This window comes from Nansenia antarctica (assembly GCF_963989245.1).
Source record: "Nansenia antarctica genome assembly, chromosome: 7".
Classification (NCBI taxonomy): domain Eukaryota; kingdom Metazoa; phylum Chordata; class Actinopteri; order Argentiniformes; family Microstomatidae; genus Nansenia; species Nansenia antarctica.
Genome location: NC_137677.1, coordinates 43,075,750 through 43,092,076, shown reverse-complemented (window position 1 = coordinate 43,092,076; position 16,327 = coordinate 43,075,750). Strand labels below are relative to the sequence as shown.

The 16,327-nt window shown below is 44.1% G+C and overlaps 1 protein-coding gene across 1 annotated transcript in view; it reads right to left on the bottom strand.

Moving 5' to 3' along the window:
• Positions 1-16,327, bottom strand: part of cerkl (CERK like autophagy regulator) — a 60,004-nt gene that overhangs the window by 42,785 nt on the left and 892 nt on the right. Inside the window, exon 2 of the mRNA XM_080536771.1 lies at positions 3,170-3,403. Coding sequence (XP_080392897.1) covers positions 3,170-3,403 — 234 coding nt within the window. The remainder of the gene's footprint in view (positions 1-3,169; positions 3,404-16,327) is intronic.

Sequence of the window (16,327 nt, the reverse complement as noted above, 5' to 3'; positions counted from 1 at the left end):
AGACAGATAAACAGACAGAGAAAGAGATAGACAGATAGACAGACAGACAGAGAAATAGATAAATAGATAGACAGACAGACAAACAGAGAAAGAAACAGACAGACAGACAGACAGACAGACAGACAGACAGAGAAAGAGACAAACAGACAGAGAAAGAGACAGACAGACAGACAGACTGTCTAGAGGCTAGATTGAGCCACAGAACAAGTCCCTCTTAATTCCCGATGACTAATGTACCTAGTAGGTTGCATCACATTGTATTAGCTGCTGGGGCTACAGTTCCAGGGATTATGTGGAACTGTGTTAACATAGCATTACACGCAGAGTTATCACCCACGGTAGCTCTCAAAAACATCCAGCATACTCAAAACCAGGTTCCCATTCATTCATAGAAACAATATAAATACCAAAAAATACATAAATAATTTGGCAATATTTAGGGGTTGGCTATCGCATGGACCATACATGGGAAGTAGAAAGCAGCATCCTCTGTGTTAGGATTAATAGGGATTACTCGCCCAGGCTCATGTAATACTCCATCCCCCAACAATTGCTCACTGGACTATGACGACAAGCATTTCCCTGAACTCTTAGCCGAATGCTGATGAAACCTGTCATGTTTGAATAGTTTGTAATCTCATTGCTGCCTTCATTAAGCCAGGTAGAACAAACTCTCTCATCACAACGACGACCCGATAAACAGTTGACAATAGTTCATTATTTTAAAACTGTTCAACACGTTAAAAACAAAAACGCTCAGGGAGTGAAATCACTACACCTACCTGGTCTCATGCCATTGACGTCATATAGTGTGACGTTTTTGGAAACATTTTGGCCCGAAAAAAACGTCACGCGCTGTAGTATATGGACATTTGGTCATCTGCTGGTGTACTGTGTGTGTTCCCGTGTCACCCTCCCCCAGCCCTGTCTTACGGTTGGCCTTCTGAAGGAGACCTGCCAGGTTGAGGACACCTGTCTCTAGAGCTGCCCGCTGGCCTGCCTTGGCTCCGTCCTGCCTTGTAGAAGGACAGATAATTACTAACAACAGGGGAGGCCCGAATCAACCTGTTCTTCAACTGAGATCCAGCAGGCCTCTGTGGCCCACACCCACACCCACACCTCCCCCCGCCCACATCCTCTCCATGTCCTCCTCCTCCTCTTCACCACCCCCTCCCATGTCCTCCTCCTCCTCCTCTTCACCACCCCCTCCCTTGCCTTCCTCCTTCTTGCCCTCTCCGCTCTGCCCTCCTCCTGCTCTTCCTTGCCCTTCCCTCTACCTTCTCCGTGTCTTCCTTCTCATCCCCCACCTTCCTTCTACTCCTCTCCATCCTCCTCCCCGCATCTCTCACCATCTTCCTTCTCTTTCTTCTCCCACCCTCCTCCTCCTTCCCTCTCCCCCCTCCCACCCTTCTCCTCCTCCTCTTCTCCTCCTCCCAGCCTCCTCCTCCCCCTCATGGTCTCCAGTGGAGTTCTGGGCTCCACAGCCCAGCAGACAAGCTGTGTGGCGACATGACCATCACACAACAGAGTCGCCATCCAGCACCTCTCAATAACATCACTCATGACTGGACTCTGGGTGACATTAATCCTAAAGCCACATGTGACCAGATGCTTTCTGTTTTTCTAAGATCTGCTTTAGGACAATGCACTTTTGAGGCACTTCCAGAGTTACCTTTGCTGGTTTGGAATGTAGATAAAAAAAGGCATGGCTATATTGTCATCAAACTCAAATATTAGAACCTGCTTCTTAGTCTTTGTCAGTTGTTGGCATCAATATTATTTAAAGTAACTGTCCAGTGCTTCTATTTCTCTTAAAAATATATATCCAAATAAAAGGTAAATATGAGTGATATATACAGTGCCCTGTGTAAGTAATAGGACAGTGAAGCATGTTTTTGTCTTTTGGTTCTACACTCGAAACAGTTGGATTTCAAATCAAATTATTATTGTGTTCCAGTAGATATTCTCATCTTTTTTAATGCACATATCGATTTTATCATAGGTGACGGCTTTTTATGTATAGTTCCCCTATTTCAGGGTACCCAGGCCTGGGAGAGCATCACACGAAAAGATACCCAGTGGGTCAATGGGTCGCAGACTTCAGGCAGTTATTTCATCCAAAGGATTGACCAATACTAAACATGAGTGCTCAATTTGAATATCTTATAAATCTGTCCCATCACTTTTGGGTAATGTGTTGTAATTTCTGAATGATGGAATCAATTTTAACATATTCTTTTTTTTTTATCATTTAGTATTTTAAATAGCAAATGCACACCTGTTTTTCCTCTGGCCACTAATGACAGGAATCCTTGGCCTTGTAGGATAGCAGAAGTTGTTGACGTTAGCTAGCTAGCTAAATGAGATAACCTAGTAGGTAACCCTACATCTAAATGTATCGTGCTAGCTAGCAAGCTACCTTACCTAGTAAATCTGGAGACATCTTGAACAAATAGAGAGATTTTATTGAAATGAAGTGTGGAACTTCAGGAAACTTCACTGCATTTCCAAACCACTTGTTTCAGATGTAAGTTTGATGCATTATATTTTATTTATACATTAACTATTTGTTTAATTGTTTAAAGTATGATTTGTCAGAATATGAGGTTATAAAACAATGATTTTCAGTGCACAGATACAGTGCACTTGAAATATTGATTGAGTTTGCCTTGCCAATGATAGTAATGAAATAATACCAAAAGTAACATTTAAATTTAAATTAAAAAATAAAATTAAATAGATGCCCACCTGCCACTCCAGACCCAAACAAACACTCAAGAAGGTATCTCAAATACTTTTCGACCCAGGTCTGGTTGGCATCATAAATGTTTGATTGCAACACTTTACAACATCACAGCAAACTGCTGTCTCTCATAAAACGGGCTGGATATGTTTGATTTGTCGAAAACACACCCCACAATAAAGTTGAGTTTTGTGGGCCATGAAAATGGACACCAGTTGATGTTCTGTACATGTTATACTGTACCAGGTTTACTGGACACAGATTAAACCATGCTCTGGACTAAATTGTGCTCTCAATGGAGAATCTCATTGGAGAATCTCCATTGAAGATGCTTTTACTTCTAGAACTAGAACAGTGTTTTCTAAAGCAGACTAAGCTACACCCTTCTCTTTTGTTCAGTCATGTTTCTGTGAGGCAGACACATACCAGTGAGGATCTCCTTGAGGTGGTTGAACCAGACCTCACAGTGGTCAACGCTCATGTTGTTGAGGTGGACTTCCCGCTGCTTCAGTTTGAGGCCTTTCCTTTCGCAGTAGAACAGAGTGATGCCCAGTAGAGTGCCACCTGTGTGTTGGCCCGCTGAACGCCGCCGCTTCACCTTCACACCGAACATGTCCTTCACCTCCACACACTCCTCCTCCTTCTGGCTGTCGGGATGAGCTGGAACAAATAGGGGGTGGGATAAGGGGACATTAAATGGGGATAGTTCACCCTAATTTCAAAATGTGCTTAATGGTTAGTTACCGAAAGTAGTTAGTAGTAGTATTGGGCTGGGAGAGACTGAAATCCAAAGTTCCGAATTGCTTAAATAGCCACTGCTAACTTGCACTAACTGGCTAGCCACCGCTAGCCAATAAACAATGGACTTATCGCTAAGCCATGCCCCAAAATAGAAATTGTCCAATCATATCACAGCAAAAGTCACTACAAGCAGAAAACTCGGACAAACAACTCGCTAATATCTGATGGTGAAACACTTCTAGACTAAATTTTCTTGTCATCTTTAAAAAACATGTCTATTACTTGCTGTGGTAAATCAGAAATCAGAAATTTGCCAACTCCCGCCATTGTAAGTCATTGAATGTCATTCAGTCACGGTCGGTCAGTCAGTCACGTGAAGCGTTGTTTGTTTGTCCGAGTTTTCAAAGGGGGCGTGGTTTAGTGATAGGTCCATTGGAGTGAATAGGGCACTTCAAAATAGTGTTACGTCTTATTCAATGACAAGCAGTCATTATAGAAAGCTGACAAAAGGAACTTAAGACATGAGGAAAATACAACGGATTCCAAAGTGAATTGGTTTGGTTCATTTGCCGTTTCTAATGTGCTGACGTTCTGACATCATGGGGCTCCTCAAGTCTCCTAATTCTCCCTTCCCCTCCTGCTGAACACGATCACCATCAGACAAACGCCAATTAAAACAGCCCCGAGATGCTGTTCCCTGCATTCCAAGATGGCGACCCAACTGTGACTCCATCTCTTAAATGGCCTCTGCCTCCCCTCATGTGAAACCCTTTCTTCATTAGGAGCACCCCAGCCCGCCTGTACCCCGACCGTGTTTCAGAACATTAACTACCCCTCTCACATTACTGAGCAAGGACGCCCGCCGCCATCTGTTCGCGAGCTCGCGCTTCTGCTCGACTACCTACCGCCGACAAATCTACTCTATTTATTTAACTTGCCTGCGCCTGCGCCATGGTACAAAAAGGAAAAACAGTCAATGTCATTAGAGGAAGTCTAATCTCGGTGGGCATAGCTAGAGCTTCCTTTTCGGACAGTGACCAACAACAAATGGGTCAGTGTTAAGAGGGATGTACAGGGAAAATCCACAGAGGGAAAGGGGGGATGGGGGGGGTAGTTTTGAAAAAGGGGAGACCCCCTATACCCCCCCACACACACACACACACACACACACACACACACACACACACACACACACAGCCCCCCCATCGCCTGCCCTTCCCCCTCCAACAGTACAGTAAGCTGGCACCCTTGTCTGCATCAATCTTGGCACATCTGCCTGATGCCGACCGTAAACAGGATTAGAGTGAGACTTATCTGCTTGACACTAATTGTGTTCACAGTTTTTTCGGTTGCTCATGTCCACTCTTTCAGGTGCTGCTCGCAAAACACACACAGTCCACACACAGAACTGCCCGGGCCCTCTCTTCACAAACCCTACACAAACACACACACACACACACACACACACACCCAAGGACATAGACAGACACACAAACAGACATTCATACACACACAGACACACACACACTCAAACACACCACCACGCATGCACACACACACACACACACACATACACACACACACACTCACAAGCACACAAGCACGCACACACACACAAACTTGGCTTAGAGTTCTTTAGAATTTGCATGGTTTAGGGGTTTTGGCACTTGAAACTAATTCTTCCCTATCATTAGGAGGAGTAATGAATTAGCCGGTTTAAATAGGCTGCACACTGTGTACAAGCTAATAGTAATAGCAAATAAAGACGAGTCTGACCATTGTTCATTTATTCAATGTCATGGTATATTCAACGGAAACTTAATGATTTCAGTTAATTGTCAGCATAGCTCAGGCAAACGTCTTGACACCTTCAAAACTCCCTTGTTTAGGTTTAGAGAAGGATTCACAGATTCATTACAATAATCTGTTACGATGGTGATCCTGACGGTGATGATGCTGCTGATGATGACGTCTGTTTTGTTTATAATACACATTATTTTGTCACGTCTTATATCCTATGTTTTAACATATTATGCTACTATTGTTTTATCTCGACCGAGTACTAGTTTTTTAGTATTGTAAGTCGCTTTGGACAGAGGCGTCTGCTAAATGCCCCTAAATGTAAATGTAAATAGAAATTTAAATAGAAATGATGTCTCTTTAAGCGGGGATCTGCATGCTGTAGGACACAGGGAAGGAGACATCCACCGGCCACACACCACCACATTGACAAACATCCACACATACACAACACAGTCCTTCAACAGTAACATACATGCATGAAAGTCACAGACCACCACACAACATTGACACACATACTACATCCAACTGGTGATCAGGTGACAGTCTCAGTATGTCCCTGCCCTCCAGGCCTCCAGGCCCCGGCCATAAGATGGCCCATATGGTCTGGGTCATGGTTGTATAAGGGGCAAAAAATCAATACGACACGTCTGTTGACACACCAGGCTCATATAACATCCAGGGGGCCCTCTCTCTGGAGTCTATGGTCTGGTCTATAGATCTGTCTCTTGAGTGTCTCCAGAGATGGTATCTCGCTGATAAACCTGGAGGCCACAACCACCACCACCACTCTCTTCTCTAATGGCTTTGCATTCTCTTTCAGTGCACATATTGGGAATGCCTATAACAAATACTGCCACTGATAAAAAAAAAAAACATTACATTTGTGTTATGCGCTTAGGGAGGTTATCGTAACGAGGAAATGTTTGCTGTCGTCTGTGTCTATTGACACGGGACCCTGACATCTAAGCAGAGGAAGACAACTGTAAAAAAAAAAATATGTTTTAGGAGTGATTACACACACACAGTCCAGTGTCCTATCTTATGCTGTTCTTATTTCTGACTACAGAAAAGTTGGGTCACAAGGTAAACAAAAGCTTTACGAAGCCTTCAGAAACACTTCATAAGACCAACATTGATGCTTCAGAAATACTTCATAAGACCAACATTGATGCTTCAGAAATACTTCATAAGACCAACATTGATGCTTCAGAAACACTTCATAAGACCAACATTGATGCTTCAGAAACACTTCATAAGACCAACATTGATGCTTCAGAAACACTTCATAAGACCAACGTTGATGCTTCAGAAACACTTCATAAGACCAACGTTGATGCTTCAGAAACACTTCATAAGACCAACGTTGATGCTTCAGAAACACTTCATAAGACCAACGTTGATGCTTCAGAAACACTTCATAAGACCAACGTTGATGCTTCGAGAATCATTGATGCTTCAGTAAATGTGACGCTTTAAAAAAGTAAGTTATGGTAGTTTTCCCAAGGTGAAAGATGTAAGGACTATAACACTGTTGACTTAGAGTAAGAATCTGCTTATGAACGACTTGAACGCGAAGCATCTACTCAAATGGAACCAAAAATATGCGTTCAATATGTATCACACCCTGATTACATTACAGAAGACAGAACAATGAACAGTTACCGTCACCATCGCTCCACACTCCCCTGGCCTGGTACTGGATTTGTCACAAACACAAACGGTTGGTAGTCTCTGTAGTATCCAGTGTCGCGTGTCAGAATATGAGGCTGATTCAGAGTGACAGGATGGGTACAGTCCCTCATCTGGGGCACAGTGAGGAGCTCAGAGATTCAATAAAACAGCTCAGTCTTGCAGAAAACTTTTATTGCTGCCAGATGGATTCAAGCTTCCTCCCAGCACTGCTTCTGCTTAAGTGCAGACGTAGGGGGGGCCGCCGTCATATCGTCTAATGAACATAGGGACAACGCATCAATTGAAAAACGCCTATCTCAAACATGCCACTGGAATCTGATATCCTCAACTGACTTCGCTTTGGGCATAACTGAGACATGACAGATATGATAGGAGTACTCTCAAATGGTTGAAATAGATAGATAGATCAATTCTGACCCTTTAGAAATCTCTCTCTCTCTCTCTCCCTCTCCCTCTCTCTCTCTGCTGCATAAATTAACCGTATAGTAAACAACATAAATTGTTGTTGTTGTGGCTGTTATTCTCCTCACATCAAACAGCTCTTTGTCTCATGTCTCATGTGTATATCCAGTGTGGTCGTGGTACCCAGCCCTCCCAGATGAACCTGACACTGGGGGTTGACAAGTGGCCAAAGCACAGACAGCCTGTGCCAGGTCATCGCCGCGCTCTTTGGCCCCCATGTTGTGTGGGGCCATGTGGTTCCCAGTATGGCGCCTGGGATCATATTTTCCACCTGTGCCTGCAGAGGCCTGCATGTGCGCCCAGACACACACAAACACACACACACAAGCACACAAACTCAATATTTACATTTTTATATTGCTGTTTTCAAGCCCCCAGGAAGCAAACAACAGAGACGACAGCGTCTGTTTGTTCCTTGTGTGCAATTAGACCGACACTGTCTGTCCCCCTCGTAATACGGCTGGGTCACACATGCCAGCCCTGGCTGTGGTGACTGTACCCACTGTAGCATGCAGCTAATTAACTTCTACTGTCATAAATTGTGGAGCAAATATGGCCTGAAATGATTCCTTTAAATCTGACGGGCACACTTCCAGTACGCCAACCAGGCAGTGTTTGAGCTGAGGCTGATAAGAAGTAGGCTTATTCTGGACACACACACAGTCCATCAATTACTCTGTTTTTCTTCGAATCAATCTTTGTATTTGCCACTAACACACGGGCACGTTCATGCACATGCACACACAAAGCATACACACGCACGCGCACACACACACACACACACGCACGCACACAGACACACACAAAAACACTCACACGTGTACTTCATATCAAAGAGTCTCAGGTGTTTCTGAATACTACATGATGGAGCATAATGAATAGTAGTTGGTCATAATAATCCTTTGCAATCCTTTGCCAAAAAACGGAGTGGGACAAATGCTACAGACAGTCTGCTTCTCTTCAGTAATTGGGCAAAACAATCTTGGCATCATTAGCATTCAAGCTACAGCTACCACATCCTACCATGCACTGACCTTCAAAAGACACATCAAAACTGGACGTGTCTAGAAATGTTTGAAAAAGTCAAATCATCTACTAACCCACATATCCAACAAGGACTGAAGGCCTACGTTACGACTGATCCCGCTTCTGAGAGACTCGCTTCTAAGCTGGAGAGTACGTGTCCCAGCCCAAAAAAAGAAAAAAGCGACCTCCCTGTCCCCTTGGACGCTGCGAAAAAAGGGCCAAGAATCTCTGTGGAACAATTTGTCCCACCGAGGTGAGGACGGACACGGAGCGACCAGCGCTAGCGACGGAGGAGCGGACGAGGAGGACGAGGAGAAAGCAGCCGCTGAGTCTTGGGAATAGCGGGATATATTTAAACTGCCAATTAACACGGTAGCATCTGAGAGAGAACCCACCCAAGTCAACTGGCCACAAAAAACGCTGGCCCTCTCTCAGGACACTGGTCTTCTCTGATGTTCTCTGATCTATCTAGGCCAGAGTGGACGTGACTGAACTTCTCTGTGGTCAATCTGGAAAGGGCCCTTTGAATTATTGCGTAGCAGGCTGCTAAATAGAGCAATATATTTCCATAGCTAATGAATATTTCCATAGCTAATGTAAAGCAATGACTATTTCCAAATGTAATCAAGTTTCTTATTTGCAATGATCCTTTCCAACAGCTGAATATGACTGAATCACATGATTCAGTAATAGAAATATACAGTATATAGGCCTATATAAACTCCTCCCAAAAAGTTCAGAAACTTTATTTTGGTCGATTATTCCTCCCCTTTAATAATACCAATTGGTATTGTATTTTATATTGTTGGAAAGCCTGATTAGTCACCTTTACAACGAGGTACAACTTGTAAGGATCATGCATTCGTGGAATGAGCAACACAGCTAAACGTGTGGGTAGCGGCCCAAAAATATTTGCCAAAATCCCCTGCAATATTTTTCTGTTGGTATTCACTCTCGTTTTGAGTTGCTTGGTGGATTGGATGATTGCACTCTCCCACAGTAATAAGGAAAAAACAACACATATTGGCCATTTTTACACTTTATTCATTTTACACTGTCAGGGACCTCAGTAGCATGTGGAAGATCCATACGCAGTCACAACAGCTTGGCACCTCCTCCTCATGCTGGTCATTCCTCAACCAGGATTTGCCGCAAGTCAGCCAACATGGTTGCGTTGGTCACTCTGGCACGTACAGCACGCCCAAGCTGATCCCACAAGTGTTCAATTGGGTTGAGGTCTGGATTCACGGAAGGCCATTCCATCCTCTCCACTCCCAAATTCTGGAGGTACTCTGTGATGATCCTGGCTCTGTGGGGGCGACTCTGGCCCGATGATCCTTACAAGTTGTACCTCGTTGTAAAGGTGACTAATCAGGCTTTCCAACGATATAAAATACAATACCAATTGGTATTATTAAAGGGGAGGAAGAATCGAATGAAATAAAGTTTCCAAACTTTTTTTTAGGAGTTTATATGAAATATATTTTCAAAACCATCTCTCTTTAACTCTCTTCACATTCTTGTTGCACCACTCTCTTACAGTAGGTCTAAACCTGAGGCACCCACCTCCAGAAAAGATAGATTTGAGTAATGAAATTGGAGAGTTGAATATAATATTGTGCTTCTGCTGTAGCCTGTGGCTTTGTGACAACGATAGAGCCTTTCTACAGTACTATCCCTCAGGCTGTAGCTACTCCCAGCCCAGAGTCTGCTCTCCATGGTTTGGAGGTGGGAGCTTAACACCATCCAACTCTCACTACATTGAGATACTGACCTGAGGGGCAAAAACTGTAGCCAAGTTCAGGGCAACAGTAGCCATGTCATTAGGTCAAGCTCCTGTATAGGACCCTTTGGCCAAACATTAGCTAGATCTGGATATTGGTGGTATAATGGAGGGAGATAGTATGATGCCGCTCAGTGACATCAGGGTTTCCAAAAAATAAGCAAAGGAATTCGAAATATCACAGCTACTGGAATAAATTCTCTATTAGAAATAACTTTCATACCATATTTCTATATCATATTCTCTAAAATGATGTACAACTCTGTAATGCAAATTGTGGTCATTCTGATCCTTATTCAACCAGAATCCATATTTAGCCTACCTAATACTGCATACTTCTGAACATTGGGTTTGGCATGTGGAAAACACTGTGGGTCATATTTCACATGGTTATGAAGGGCCTTAGTTACTATATAGCTGCTATCCCCGGGCAGAGCAGAATTACACACCCCTCAAATGGAGCGCCCCAACCAATCAGCACTTCCATGTGGATTTTTGGCAGTTTTGTGAGAGCATTTGGTAAAGGCCATAGGGGGTTATTAGAAGGATGCGTTCTGTGTAATGAGAGTGCTGGCTTAATAACATTAGCTTGGATCACCCATAACACACAACAAAAAAGTACTGTTTCCAAAGCCTAAGCAAATTTAACCTTGCACTGAGCGATATTTTGAGGGATATAGCCTAGTCTATACCATCCCAAACAACAACAACAACAACAATATGAAAACATTACAGCTCAGACCCTGTAACATGTTTCATGTGTTTTAATTTGGGTTTTTTCATAGTGTTTCAGTTTCCTGATCGGAAAAGGACAGTCAAGTCCATTATGCCAATACAAAGCCATTACTAAATCAATATGGAACAACATATCAATACTGTTTTGTCGCAAAAGGAATTACAGCACTGTTACACAAGTACAGGGGCACATTTATGTAAAGAATTACCGACCCTACTTCAATCTAAAACAGCAATCATGAAACAATATATCGCATCATCATCATTATGAGGTAATACCCCATACAACGCAAATCAACAAATTTGAGTCCAATTGTAATCCTTGAAATGTGTGGAATACATTTGTTCAACTAGCTTGATTCATGTGCTCCCCCTCGCCCCCCCCTCCTCCCCTTCCCGCCATTGTAAGTGAGTAGAAGACCTCCCCAGGATGACCACATTATGTCATCTGTATCCCTCTGTGTGAACTGTGAGGATGCAGATGGTCATATTTGAGTATCATTTACTTGGACATTTGCTAACTGTCCACAAGGCTGCCAGATGCCCTACTTTAGGTGGTCACAACAGTGGGCCAGGGTCTATTACCACCCCAGCTGTTCCATACGACGACCTGGCACCATGGAACTTTCTCTTTTTATTCATCTGTTTACCGGGTTTATCGTCTCCATCTAACCAATCAGGAACACCCAATAGTGAGAAGAATATCCTAAACAAAGTCTATTTCATGCAGCCCACTCATATGAAACAGAGTTAATAAGAGTTTGAATGTTTAGCCTACTTATGAACAACCTATTGAGCATCAATGCTCAAAAGTTCTAATGGCAAAGGGAGGCTTTGTCTAACAGCAATCCATGAAGGGGATTTTTGCAATGATGCCAAACTAAATGGGAGGCACATTCAAAGGCCTGCTTTGTAGGTTAGGCTGTGCAGGGAGAAATCATTGAGAATGCACTTCATTTATGTTGTTGCATTATCTTTCATAGCCCTCAAAGGGGTATTCTCTGCCCCCCTTGCAAAAACAACACGAATAACGAATGAAATATTTTTTTTTAATAACACATGAACGACTACTGCCCTTTGGTCTTGTCTACACTTAATCCGACTTTCTTCATTCAAACAGGATGATCTCGTTCAACAAAGATCCTGACTGCTTGAAAATCATGCGATGACAACATGATGGCTATTGAAATCCTCAATAAAAACTCCTGATGAATTCTCTTTGAATCACCACCGCATAACACAGCGATGAACTGAACGTAGTATTATTAGATGCAATCAATCGATCTCACTAATACAATAATGATTTATATCCTACCGCAGTCTACACACCGCAGCTCATAGGGCTGATTCACATGGTACACACGTGTCAAGAAAACATTCATGACCGGTCATGAGAAGTGCTTCCCACAATGCCCAGCTCCCAGACTGTGAGAAGTACTGGGACAGCAGGGCTCTACAGCACCTTGCGCTAAACACTTCCATGAGCTTCCAGCTTCCATCTCAGGACTCTCATAAGTTTCTAAATTGTATTTTTAATACCAGATGTGGACGTACACATACTGGGATTGTGACTGGGATTGTGATCTGATCATCATATTCTGAGAACAGGAGTCTGATTTAAGTGATTTAAGTATAGACAAGCGCTTAGCCTTGTGGGGTCACACTTGTTGCGTCCCACAAATTGCATAAGTCCCGTTGACGCTTTTATCCAAAGCGACTTACATTGCAATGAGTGCATACATTTTTCAGTATATATGGTCCCAGCAGGAATTGAAGAAGGATCCTCAATGAGAGGAAATATGACGCTGTGTGATGAAAGCTGTCAAGTCACAGAAGTCACAGAGCCGAAACCCCTTCTGTCAACCAGAGACATACGAATTGGAACATGGAACGTCAGGACCTTGTATGAGACCGGAAAAACCATACAAGTAGCAGCAGAAATGAAGAGGTACAAACTAGATCTTTTAGGAATTAGTGAGTCACGATGGACACAATCTGGACAACAAAGACTGCAGACAGGAGAGCTGCTACTCTACTCTGGGCACGAAGAAGACAAAGCCCCTCACACTGAGGGGGTTGGCCTTTTGCTATCAACAACAGCAAAGAAAGCACTGATTGGATGGGAGGCACATGGATCAAGAATTATAACAGCCACCTTCAGAACCAAGAAAAGGAAAATCAAGTTGAACGTGATACAATGCTATGCACCAACCAATGACAGTGACGATGGAAAAAAGGATGAGTTCTACAACAGACTGCAGAGCATCCTGGATCAACAAAAAGGAAAAGACATCAACATTCTCATGGGGGACTTCAATGCAAAGATTGGCAGAGACAACACAGGCTTCGAAAAAGTGATGGGAAAGCATGGCCTAGGAGAAATGAATGAGAATGGAGAGAGATTTGTGGACACCTGTGCCCTGAACAACCTGGTTATCGGAGGAAGCGTCTTCCCACATAAGAGGATCCACAAGGCAACCTGGGTATCACCGGATGGAGTGACCGAGAACCAGATAGACCACTTCTGCATAACCAGCAAGTTCAGGAGATCACTACAGGACCTGCGAGTAAGGCGAGGAGCAGACATAGCATCAGACCACCACCTACTAAGCGCTATGCTCAAGTTGAAACTGAAGAAGCACTGGATGGAAACAACATCAAAGAAACAGAAATTCAATGTCCACCTCTTAAAAGACACACAGACAAGAGAAGTGTTCACACTGAAGCTGAAGAACAGATATCAAGCCTTGCAAGATCTAAGCAGTGACGAAGGAGACCAGCAAGACCAATGGGAAAGGATAAGGGAAACCCTCATAACAACATGTAAGGAAGTGATTGGAATAAAGAAGAGAAACCATAAAGAGTGGATATCAGCAGAAACACTACGCAACATAGAAGAAAGGAGACAGAAAAAGACAGACGTTAACAACAGCCGAACAAGGGCAACCAAGGCAAAAGCCCAAAGAGAGTACACTGAGGCAAACAGAAAGGTCAAAAGAAATGCCAAGAAGGACAAGCGAAACTACATCGACAACCTGGCTAAAGAAGCAGAAGAGGCAGCAGCAAAAGGAAACATGAAGGAACTGTATGACACCACCAAGAAACTGTCCGGAAAGTTCAGCAGACCAGAACGACCAATCAAAAACAAGGAAGGAAAGACCATCACAAGACTGGACCAACAGCAAGAGGGATGGGCAGAGTATTTTGAAGAACTCCTGAATAGACCGACACCACATAACCCCCCGGACATTCAACCTGCGGAGACTGACTTAGTCATCAACTGTGGAAAGCCCAGCAAGCAGGAAATCCAACAGGCCATTGCACAACTAAAGAATAGTAAGGCAGCAGGACCAGACAACATCCCTGCCGAGGCACTGAAGGCAGACATAGACACCTCGGTAGAGATGCTACACCCCCTGTTCGAGAAGATATGGGAGGAAGAGGAAGGGCCAACAGACTGGAAAGAAGGCTACTTGGTCAAAATACCTAAGAAAGGAGACCTCAGCCAATGCCACAACTACAGAGGAATCATGCTTTTATCAGTGCCAGGAAAAATCTTCAACAGAATCCTCCTCGAGCGAATAAAGAAAGTGGTGGATCCGCAGCTAAGAGACCAGCAGGCAGGCTTCCGACCCAATAGATCATGTGTAGACCAGATTGCAACCCTCCGAATCATAGTTGAGCAATCATTGGAATGGAACTCTCCATTATACATCAACTTTGTAGACTACGAGAAGGCATTTGACAGTCTCCACAGAAACACCCTCTGGAAATTGCTTCGACACTACGGCATACCAGAAAAGCTTGTCAACATCATGAGGAACTCCTATGAAGGAATGACCTGCAGAGTCATACACAGCGGGCAGCTCACACGAAGCTTCCAAGTGAAGACCGGAGTAAGGCAAGGCGGTATACTGTCCCCCTTCCTCTTCCTCCTGGCCATTGACTGGATATTGAAGACCACAACGGCACAGAGGAGAAACGGGATCCAGTGGACACTCTCAACACAACTGGACGACCTAGACTTCGCAGACGACCTTGCCCTACTATCCCACAGTCGACAACAGATGCAGGAGAAGACAAACATACTGGCAGACACCTCAACACAACTAGGCCTCAACATCCACCAAGCAAAGACCAAAATCCTGAAGATCAACACAAACAACGAAGACCCAGTAAACCTGGAGGGAACAGCACTCGAGGAAGTAGAATCCTTCACCTACCTAGGTAGCATCATAGACAAGAAGGGTGGCACGGAGGCAGATGTCAGAGCAAGAATCAGCAAGGCAAGGGCCTCATACATCCAACTAAAGAACATCTGGAGCTCCAAGGTAATCAGTCAGCGGACAAAGATCAGACTCTTCAAATCCAACATCAAGCCAGTACTCCTATACGGATCAGAGACGTGGAGGACAACCAAGATCACAATGACTAGAGTGCAGTCATTCATCAACAGATGCCTGAGGCGGATCCTGAACATCCACTGGCCAGATACCATCAGTAACAACGATCTCTGGCAGAGAACGGGCGAACAACCAGTGGAAGAACAAATCAAGAGAAGAAGGTGGGGATGGATCGGCCACACACTACGCAAACCAAACACCAGCACCACCAGACAGGCCCTTAGATGGAACCCCCAAGGCAAAAGGAAGAGAGGCCGGCCCAAGAACACCTGGCGCAGGGACTTGGAGACAGACATCACACAGAGTGGACTAACATGGAAACAGCTGGAAAGCAAAGCACAGGACAGAGGACCCTGGCGAACTGTTGTCGACGGCCTATGCTCCTCCAAAAGGAGCGATAGGCGTAAGTAAGTAAGTAAGGAATTGAACCCACAACCTAAGTGTTGTTAGCACCATGCTCTACCGACTGAGCCACAGAAAAACACTGAGCCACAGAGGATCCCACCTTTTGAGGAAATCCGCCCGTCGCTATTTGTCTTCTGAATCTAAAGTCAACCTCTCCCAGACACAAAATCAGTCGTTCCCGTCTAGAGGCTTGTCGATGTAAGCTCTCTGCATTAGCTAGAAAGATTTGTTTTGAATGATAGAGAACTCCACTTCCACCTTCAACTTCCCCACTGACCCAAACTTGGGATTTGTTGGTAGAGGTGTCTGTTTGTACAAGACCCTCCCTGGAAGATAAATGTATCCCTTCTAGAGGTTCTCAAAAGCTGGATCCATTATTTCCAGACATACCATATTAGCTGGATGGCTCGAGACAACACTTTGCTCCTCTTTCACTTTACATTTGGCAGAACTGATTTCTTGTTCAGGCCAAGTTGACTTGATTGCCGGCCTCAGGTTCATTTTATGTTTGTGTATGTTGTGTCCTATAGTGTT